The sequence below is a fragment of the Sciurus carolinensis genome, chromosome 2 (genome assembly GCF_902686445.1).
Source record: "Sciurus carolinensis chromosome 2, mSciCar1.2, whole genome shotgun sequence".
In the NCBI taxonomy this organism is placed as follows: domain Eukaryota; kingdom Metazoa; phylum Chordata; class Mammalia; order Rodentia; family Sciuridae; genus Sciurus; species Sciurus carolinensis.
The window spans coordinates 81737647-81746627 of NC_062214.1; the positions used below are offsets into that span (position 1 = coordinate 81737647).

Sequence of the window (8981 nt, forward strand, 5' to 3'; positions counted from 1 at the left end):
CATCTACACTTACCCCAGTCACAGCAACCAAAAATGTCTCCTAACATTGCCAAATATCTCCTGGGAGAAGGGGAGGGCCACCTACAATTGAGTACCACTGATCTAGATAGACTCTACAGTGATTATAGAAGCCAAGGGTATGTAAGACATCCCTACAAAGAGTAAGGAAAGCCTACAATTTTTTCTTTTCTTTTTAGGGTAACAGTTTACACAAAAAGTCTCAAATGTTTCATAGTCATGCATTATGTACCAAGAAAAACAGGTTTAGCCCAAAGACTCACATTTTACTTAGAGGGATAGATTCTAGAAAGCAGGCAGTCATAGCATTTAGGAGAAAAAGGCAGACACCTCTTTGTTCACTAATTGCTCAGCAGGAAGTCATCTCTCACAGTAAAACAAGATGATTTTGTTAATAAAATAGTAAACAGTTATAAATAATAAATAGTAAAACTTTTATTTTCAGGGAAAATCAATTATTTATGTGTGTGGGGGAGAAACAGACAAAATTCTCTCCTGTCATCTTCCCTCTGTCTCCCAGTGCCCATCTAATATGGTCCTTTGTGTCTGCCATGAAGCTTCCTCTACTTCAGTCCTGCAGAGATGCTGCTCCAATGAATTCAGAGAAAGCCTACACAGCTGTCATGAGCTGAGAGTGCTCCAAATAACTTCCAGGTGTTTAGAACTGGCAATACACTCTCCTTGTTAATGCATGATTAGCAAGCTTTAGGAAGTGTTGGGAATTCTTTAATTGCAAGTTTTCTGAAATTAAGACTCTTGATCCTAGAAGGCAAGTGAGACAAAATCTTGTAAAATATGCAAGAAGAGAGGGGGAGAAGGAGAGGGCTTACATTTATTGAGTAATGACTCCTAGTGTTTTGCAGTGAGCTAGCTACGCAAAAATCACACACAGCAACCCAAATGACTGCAAAAGTATGCAGAAAACCAGACATATACTCTCTGGCCCCACATGCCATCAAGCCATCACTCATCTTCCTATTCTGTGGAAAGAAGTCTGTGCCCTTCTGGAAACCTAGCTCTATTACCAGGCTCAAGACAGACAAAGTCTATATTGCCTGAACCACCCTTTATCCAGGACAGCAGAAGACCACCCCTAAAAGGCCTGCAACAACAGCCCCTCCCCATTGGCTGTGTGATCTCCTTTGAGAGAAGAAACACTCAGTTCTTTGTTGTCTTGTTCTACAATTATTTACTCTGCCCATAGAAATCTGGTTTTAGAATGCTGGGCTAGGTGGTGTCATTTATTCTCCCCATCACTCTGGTGTCAGAATATTATACTCTTAATGATCCAGACCTTCAGAAGCAAACATTTTCTAAGAGTTTATTCAAAGAGAATCCATAAAAATAAATCTGACTTCACATAGTCTAAAAAAGGGATTTCAGAAACAAAGGGTAACCTATGGCACCCTTAAGTTTTCTAGTTTTGCTTTTTGGTTGGCAGGTACCTCTCCTACCCTCATCTCACCCATTCACACACCCGCTTCCCACTGCCACACACACCAAATCTTCCAAAATAGAGTACTCTTGTTGGTTTGCCAAGCTATGCTATGATGTTAAAAACAAAACAAAACAAAACTAACTTTTTTACTTTGGTGAATGAAACAAAACTGTTTTAAAATACCTATATAATAGCCAGATGTGGTAGTGCATGCCTGAAATCCCAACAGTTCTGGAGGCTGAGGCAGAAAGACCTCAAGTTGGAGGCCAGCCTGGGCAACTTAGCAAGACCCCATCTCAAAATAAAAAGGGCTGGGGAATGTTGCTTAGTGGTAAAGTGCTTCTGAGGTCAATCCTCAGTACTGCAAAAAATTTATCTATCTATCTATCTATCTATCTATCTATCTATCTATCTTAGAAATATCTACACAATAGCACAGACTGGAGATTTGGCTTTAGCTGACCCTGGACAAAGTAATTCACTCCAATCCACCTTGAGGTTTCCACAGTGCCATCATGCCAGTTCCTTGGAAAGACATGACTTATTTCAAGGAGCATACCCCTGGCACAAAGAAGCCTTCTGTACAAATTTGTAGTTTAAAAGAAAATGCACACTGTAACTAACACATTACCTATAAGATCTTATGTCAACTGTAAAAAAGTCTTTCAATTGCTGAGGCAAGAGCAGCCCAAATTATGCTCTCTAGAAGTTAAGTTACATTAAAAAAAAAAAAAAAAAAAAAAAACCCAAAAGACTAAACAATAAACAGCTAGTCTCATGGTTTGCAAGAACCAAGGATAGATTTTTACTCTTCCTTTTAAAACACAACTAGAAAAATTTTAATCTCCAAGCATATTACTTCTTTAAAAATCAAGACTTAGATAAAGGAAAACACCAAACTCATTTTGAAAAATAAAATCCATGAGAGGAATTGGAGATGTCCATCTAAGATTTTAAGTCAGTGTCACCCAATGCCCCCCTGACCCAGTTCTTGATTTCCAAATTCAGAGGGGAGGTAAACTTAGGGTGAGGGATTAGGCCTCTGCTACTCTGGCATTTATAAAAACATTTTGGCAAGTGATCTGCCAGGCAGTCTATAATTAGTGAGTGTGTTTCAGGAACCTAAATGAACTCAAAGGGTTTCAAATGCCAACAGCCAGCCCCCAGAGTGCTGAGTTCTGTAGCCACGCAGTGGCTACAATCCAGAACTTGAGGGAGTCTGCCTTGCCACAGCACACACGTGTGTGCACACACAAGCCAGTTCTGAAGAGTCTTTTTTCAAAGCTCTAATGGCTTGACCTCAACACCTGCTGCACTTCCTGAAGACAGACAGGCTCTGGAGCTCCACTTGTTCCTCGCACGCGGCTGTACTTTCTAGGAACGACCGCACACACGCAGAGGCTGGCCAGCTGCCAAGGTGGGGGCAGCCCAGTCGCCTCAAGCCTGAACTTTCCCAGCGCTGTCAGGGCAGGATCCCGCTATGAGCTGACTCAGCGGCCAGCATGGAACTCTGCCAACCATACAGCAGTGCGGGGCTGCCAGCAACTCACAGATGTTTTGCTAAACCAAAGCAATCAGCCAGGAGGCCGGTCTGGGCTGGCAGCCAGGGAGCTTGCTGTCGTGGAAGTTGGGATTCTCTGATTCTAGTCCTAGTTCTACTGCTATCTCCCAGGGTCATGTGAGGGAAACCCTTTGTACATCTCAGTACTTTCTCTGTTTCAGAGGCACGTCAGTGTAGATGCAGGAGAAGATGGCACTGTTTGCATAAGACAGCTCCTGGAGCACTACTAGCTACCATGTGCTTGGCACTGCACAGATGCTCACACGGACTAGCTCACTAATCCTCACAGTATCCTCGCGAGGCACGTTCATTACTCATTATTCCACAAATGACAAGACACAGGCTTAGAGCAAACCACAGAGGTAAGATACCGAAAAGATGGGATTTGAGCCTTATTTCTCATTCTAGAATCTTCTACACACTGCTGTTGTAAAACAGGACAACTGCACAGGACTCCTTGATCCAAAGATGCTTGATTTTTAAGTTTCCAAAGGACCTTTCTTACATCTCTCAGTTGTTCTGTGTTAACCCACAGTTCTTCAAAAATAATTTCTAAATAGCACCACTTGGAACACATGAAGAGCATGTGCATATTCTGAGTATCCAGGTACTAATGGCTTTATCATGAACTCCCGACCTAAACCATCTCATTGTTTGAGTGAGGACAAACTACAGTGTAAATCATGAAGAAAAAATAAATTAAAACTAAAAGGCTTAGAATGAGAATACATATTCCCTAAGGCTCCACCCTCCAAGACAATTTATTAGAACTCCACAGTCTGTCTTTTAAAAAAGTTTCCCAACTGACTCTGATGTTTAGAAGTCACTTCAGGAATGTTTAGAAGTTTTCCTTGGCTAAAAAGGGAATTTTGAGGTGCACCCTTCTTTCTTTCTATGAGGATGATATAAGGGTGAAATGAAACCATGTCTACAAGCCTCTTTACTGGGAAACATACAGTACAAGAGCTTCTTGTCAGCTCTGTTCAGCTATAAGACAACTCTCCCTTAAAGAGTATGATCCTGGGTTAGCTTGCAAATAAGAAGCTCTTGGGCAAGATTGTTCTTTTACATTATTAGAAAAACTCCAGTGTCATGCATTTCATTTTTAGGTGCATCCTCATAACAAACATAACACTGTTGCAACCTCATTCTTCCTAAAAAAAAAAAAAGATCGCACTGATGTTCTTTTAGGTCAAACTTGAAACAGTTTACATTAAGAGTAACTTATGCATCCTATTGGTTTAATCAAGAAAACAAATGTTAATTTGTGTGTGTGTGTGGGACTGGTGGTGATGGTGATTGAACCTCGAGCCTCAGGCATACTAAATACATATATTACCACTAAGCTATACCCCCAGCCCAAGAAAACAAATATTAAGTGAAAAAACTATTCAAAGTCTATTCATGACTAGGTGAGGGTCAGTGAAGTGGGGTTAGCAGGCCCAGGCTGGCACAGCACCAGAGCATCCAGTACTCTTTCTAGCTAGCCTTTAGGAATAAATGGCTTCCTATAGCGGAAAGACTGACCTGCTTAAGCTGCTCATCCAGATTCCAGCTTGGCTGTCCAGCTGTGGAGACAGATGGTGGGGCCTTGGAAGCATCTTTGGTATGGTCTTCTTTAGCTTGTTGTCCGTGTGGTGGTAGCCCTGGTGCTGGAAGCAGACTGGACATGGGTGCTACTCTGGGGTCTTGGCGAGTTGCTTTTTGCACATGAAAATATTTGGAAGCAGCCTGGGCCCCTTTTTCAGCCACCTCTGCAACATCCTCATCCTCATCCTCATCTTCTAAACCACCTTCTTCTTCCTCAGGCTCTGAATTCACGTTGCTCCGTTCAAAAACTCGGGCCACCGATGGAACTCTGGCTAAGGGACCCAGAGCGGGGCTGCCAGAAGGTCTCCCAGGTGTGGCAGAAAGGTGAGTTGGCTGTGTGACTAGTTTGGGGGCATACAGGAACTGGGCTTCTCTCATCTGCTGTCCCTGCTTCTCTCTGGCATCCATTTGCAGAGGAGCCAGATGTGGCTGCTTCTGCTGCTGCTGCTGCTGCTGCTGCTGCTGCAGTGGTTCCATTACTACTTCAAGCTTTGCCCACAGATTGGCATGGCTCTGAACCTGAGCACAGCCCAGCAGGCACACTGGGTCTATACTTTATTTGATTAACCAAAACCACAGAGGAAAGGAAAAAAAAAAAAAAAAAAAAAACTATGTAAAACAGGTATAAAAGGATTTCTTTTCTCCAGTAAAGAGTCATAAGTTCTGAACACTAAACATAAATTTAGTGCTTCTAAACCAGATTTTCAAGGAGTGTTGGGGTTTTGAGGGGTGGGTAGGGAAAGGTGTGAAGAGGAACAGGATCTAAGAGGGGAAATGGGGTGAATCTCAGTAGTGGTATACTGTTGAGGATTTTTAAAGAAGCAATTCAGATGATATTCAGGCTCCTAATATCTATTTTCTGATCTCTGTCCCTCTACATTATCAAACAATCTGTTTATTACTGAAAAGGCAACTGGGTTTATATTACACAGGGATTATAACTATGAAAGTCACAATAATAAAGTAGGAAAAAGGCCTGCCAGCAAAAGAGAGAATACTGCTTATATACCCAGGCCCACTGAAGAAGGATATTACCATCCAAGCTGACACAGAGCTATCAGGCAGACAGAACGACTTCCCTTAATAGAAGAAGCAAAACCAACCAAACTGCTCTTGGGTTTAAACTTTGAAAATTTCCCAGATCAAATTGCCAGCCTGCTTGTCGAGTGTACTGAGGCAGGCAAACTAGACATTATAGCCTCAGAAAGAATCCAATTTCAACAACATGAAAGAAAGAAACACACAAGGAGGCAAGAGTCTCAAATTGCAACCCTTGCTCAAAAACAAACAGGGAGAATTCCTCTGGAGATTTTAAAGTTAATTAATTTGAAACAGGTATCAATATTATCTACACAAGTTAATGCTGCTTCTCTTTTATAAATGGCCAAGTAAATATCTTCACATTCCCTTTCTTTCTGATTAACTTCTGTTATGATACTCATTCTATGACGAATACAAAAAGAAAAGGCTTTCAGGCCAAAAACATTCTGGGGGCAGGTTTATCTGCATTCTTACCAGTCTCCAAACACATACCCCTTTCACACCCTCTCTACCTCTACCCCCACCCTCTTCTCCAGACTCCTCACTTGAGTTATGTTTTCTCAGCAAGTCTCCATAAGTGAATTACTATGCAGGAGCAAATTTTAGGGTGAACAGGACTTGCAGCATGGTGTACAATTTTGTCATCACATGAAAGAAGCTGCACTGCACAGGTTGGGACTTGATACTTGCATTGTTTCAGTGTTTTGGGATTGGGTTTGAAAGATCAAAAAAAAATGTAAATGTCTTTAGCACCTTTAAAAATTCATGGGGAAGTAATCACATCCATAGCAATAAAAATGGTCTGGATTAAGTTTTTTAAATAGGTTTGAGTACAAAAGATACAAACTTTAAAGCAAGGCAGAAAAGCTGAGATTAAATTTTCTCATTTTCTCTCCATTTTAGAAGCACTGGTTGTGCCTTCTGTAGGCTGCAAAAGATTCAAATTCCAATTTGCCTCACACTGCCTCTATTTCCTCTCCTGGCACTTTAGAAAGTGTGAGTTTGAGATATGCCTGAAGCAATATTTTCATTCTGCTCTAGTTCTTCTTAGTGTCAAAAGGAATGAAAAAATTTAAACCCCCGTTAAAACTAGTTGGCAAAAATGTTCATTTATTTATTTATTTCATTGAACCTAGGACCTTGCACATACTAGGCAAGTGCTCAACCACCGAACTACATGCCTAGCCCAAAAATGTTCATTTAAAAAAAAAAAAAAGCCAACTTGGATCAGAGAAAATTAAAGAATAAAGCAAATGATCTGGTAGCCATTAAAAAATGTCCTTGTAATTGTAAAATGAGTCACAATCGAAATGATTTTTCAACCAAGTCCTGCCAGTCACTGAACGGCTGCTTCTTGTCTTGTGGCACCATGTTCTCTATGCTGTCCCCAGCAGAGGGGGAGGTTTCCCACAGCCTCTTCAGTAAGACTGAGATGACTCAGTTCTACAACTCAATATATACATTCTTCCCCCAAAGAGCCCATCTTCCCCCAGCCCCTCAGTAGCCAGAGATCCAAACAATACCACCTGCCTACATTTACAGAACTTAAGTCTCAGAAATCTAAACCACTTCATCCCCTCACACAGTTCCTCCCCTATTTCCCCTAAAGTTCCGAGACCACCAAGCCTGGCAAAACCGACAGCTTGTAGCTTTGAGCCGGGCCTCGCTGACCATTCCCTTTACCTTCGCTGCCAGATCCTCTGGCCCCGGGCCCCTCCAATCTCCCCTCCCAGGTCACTCCAGTGGCCCCCTCCCATTCTTTATCCCTCCACCCTATCCAGCCCTATCACTTTTACCTCTACCAAGCTCTCTCAGTCAATTCACTGGCTCTTCTCAGATCGCCCCAACCCCACCTAGCCTCGCCTCCTAGGTTCCCGTGGGATCCCTTACCCTTCTTTTTACCTTTATCTCAAATCATGCCTTGGGGAACAGGACGCCCCGGGGCTCCTCCCCAGCGCTCTCACTTTTCCTCAGCGGTCCCCGCGCTCCGCGGGCCCGCGCCTTCGTGTCTCCCCCTACGCACCTGCCTCCCCTCCCACCTCGGTCACCTCCACCTGCCACAGCCCCACTCCCGCGGCGGCCAAGAAAGCCAGGACCCGCGCAGCCTACCTGTGCGGGCGCTCCCGGTCCGCCGCGGCAAAGGAGCCGCTCCGTGCCCGGCGCGGCAGCAGCGTCTCCTACTCCTCCGCAGCCGGGGGCCACAGCCGGGGCGGGGCCCGCACCGGAAGCGGCGCCGCGGGGCCGGACCGTGGGCCGGGAGGGCGGGGGAAGGGTGGGGCCCACGGGCTGGGGCGGGGCTTGAGACCGGAAGCAGCCAAAATGGGAACGGGGGTGGGGGATGGGGCGAGGCGGAAGTTACTCTAGGGACGGCCCCACCCGACTGAGTCGTGAGGGGAAGCGAGTTGAAGCGGGCGGAAGCTTCAGCCAATAGGAAAGCACCGACACAGAAGAGTTCCGGTGGGAGACTTCCGCGGGGAGTTGAAAAGAGCCGGGCTTTACAGAGTTTCTCGAGTGTTTTCTGGTGGCGGAGGTTGGTGTGGGGCAAGCGGTAGGTTGAGAAAAAGTCTAATAAAAAACGGTCTTAGGAGTTTTTTTTTTTGCTTCTGTCCTCTCCCAGTCTCCTACTCTCAAATTGGTTGTTCTCAGTCATTTCCGCTGTTAGATCAACTTTTATTTTTCCTTCGACTGAGACCTGACTGTCCCCTGAAAATGCTACATCCCCTGGAACCCTCTCACATGGATTAATATTCTCACTTACCAGGGTTCAAAAGTAGAGACTGTGTGCCGAATATTGTCACTCCGTGTAAAAACCCTTGCTTCTCCGATGCTTCCTCTTAAGACTTACTGTTCGTTTACCCGCCTCTGTAGTGAACATTTGTCGTTTTGCGCATGAAGCTCCCTTGTATTATTTTTTCCTCTCTGATCTACCTTGATCATTTCTGAGTTTAGAGTGGACAACCCATTGAACATCGAGCCTCATCTGTAGCAACACTTACATCAGCTTCTAATCCCAGTCAACTCCTGAACCTTGTCACCAGAAACACGGTGTCGGCATGAATCAGTAATTTGAACATACCTCTATCCAGCCTGTTACCCTCTCAGTTTAACTGCTCAAGAATTTTAGCATAACTGTTCTTTCAGCTTATCGGAACCTCTAATCTCCTGAAAGACTCTATTTTATCTCTTAGCTATTAACTCCCTCCACTCTTAACTTTCCTCCTTATCCATAGATTCAACGATACACCATTACAATACTGCTCTTACTGTCAGTCCTGCTCTAACACTCCCTATATTCCAAGACCTCCATCCTGTATGGACCTATGTACTTCTTCA

General features: G+C 44.0%; 1 protein-coding gene across 6 annotated transcripts in view; it reads right to left on the minus strand.

The window, feature by feature from the left end:
- Arid3b (AT-rich interaction domain 3B) overlaps positions 1–7864 on the minus strand; it is a 48108-nt gene extending 40244 nt beyond the window's left edge. For 5 of the 6 annotated variants that reach the window (XM_047542245.1, XM_047542243.1, XM_047542244.1 and 2 more), the window contains exons 1-2: positions 7758–7864; positions 4545–5160 (exon numbers count right to left, since the gene is read on the minus strand). In XM_047542245.1, coding sequence (XP_047398201.1) covers positions 4545–5084 — 540 coding nt within the window. In that variant the 5' untranslated portion in view covers positions 5085–5160; positions 7758–7864. The remainder of the gene's footprint in view (positions 1–4544; positions 5161–7757) is intronic. The other variant, XM_047542242.1, reaches the window with a different exon arrangement.
- Between the last annotated feature and the right edge of the window lie 1117 nt (positions 7865–8981).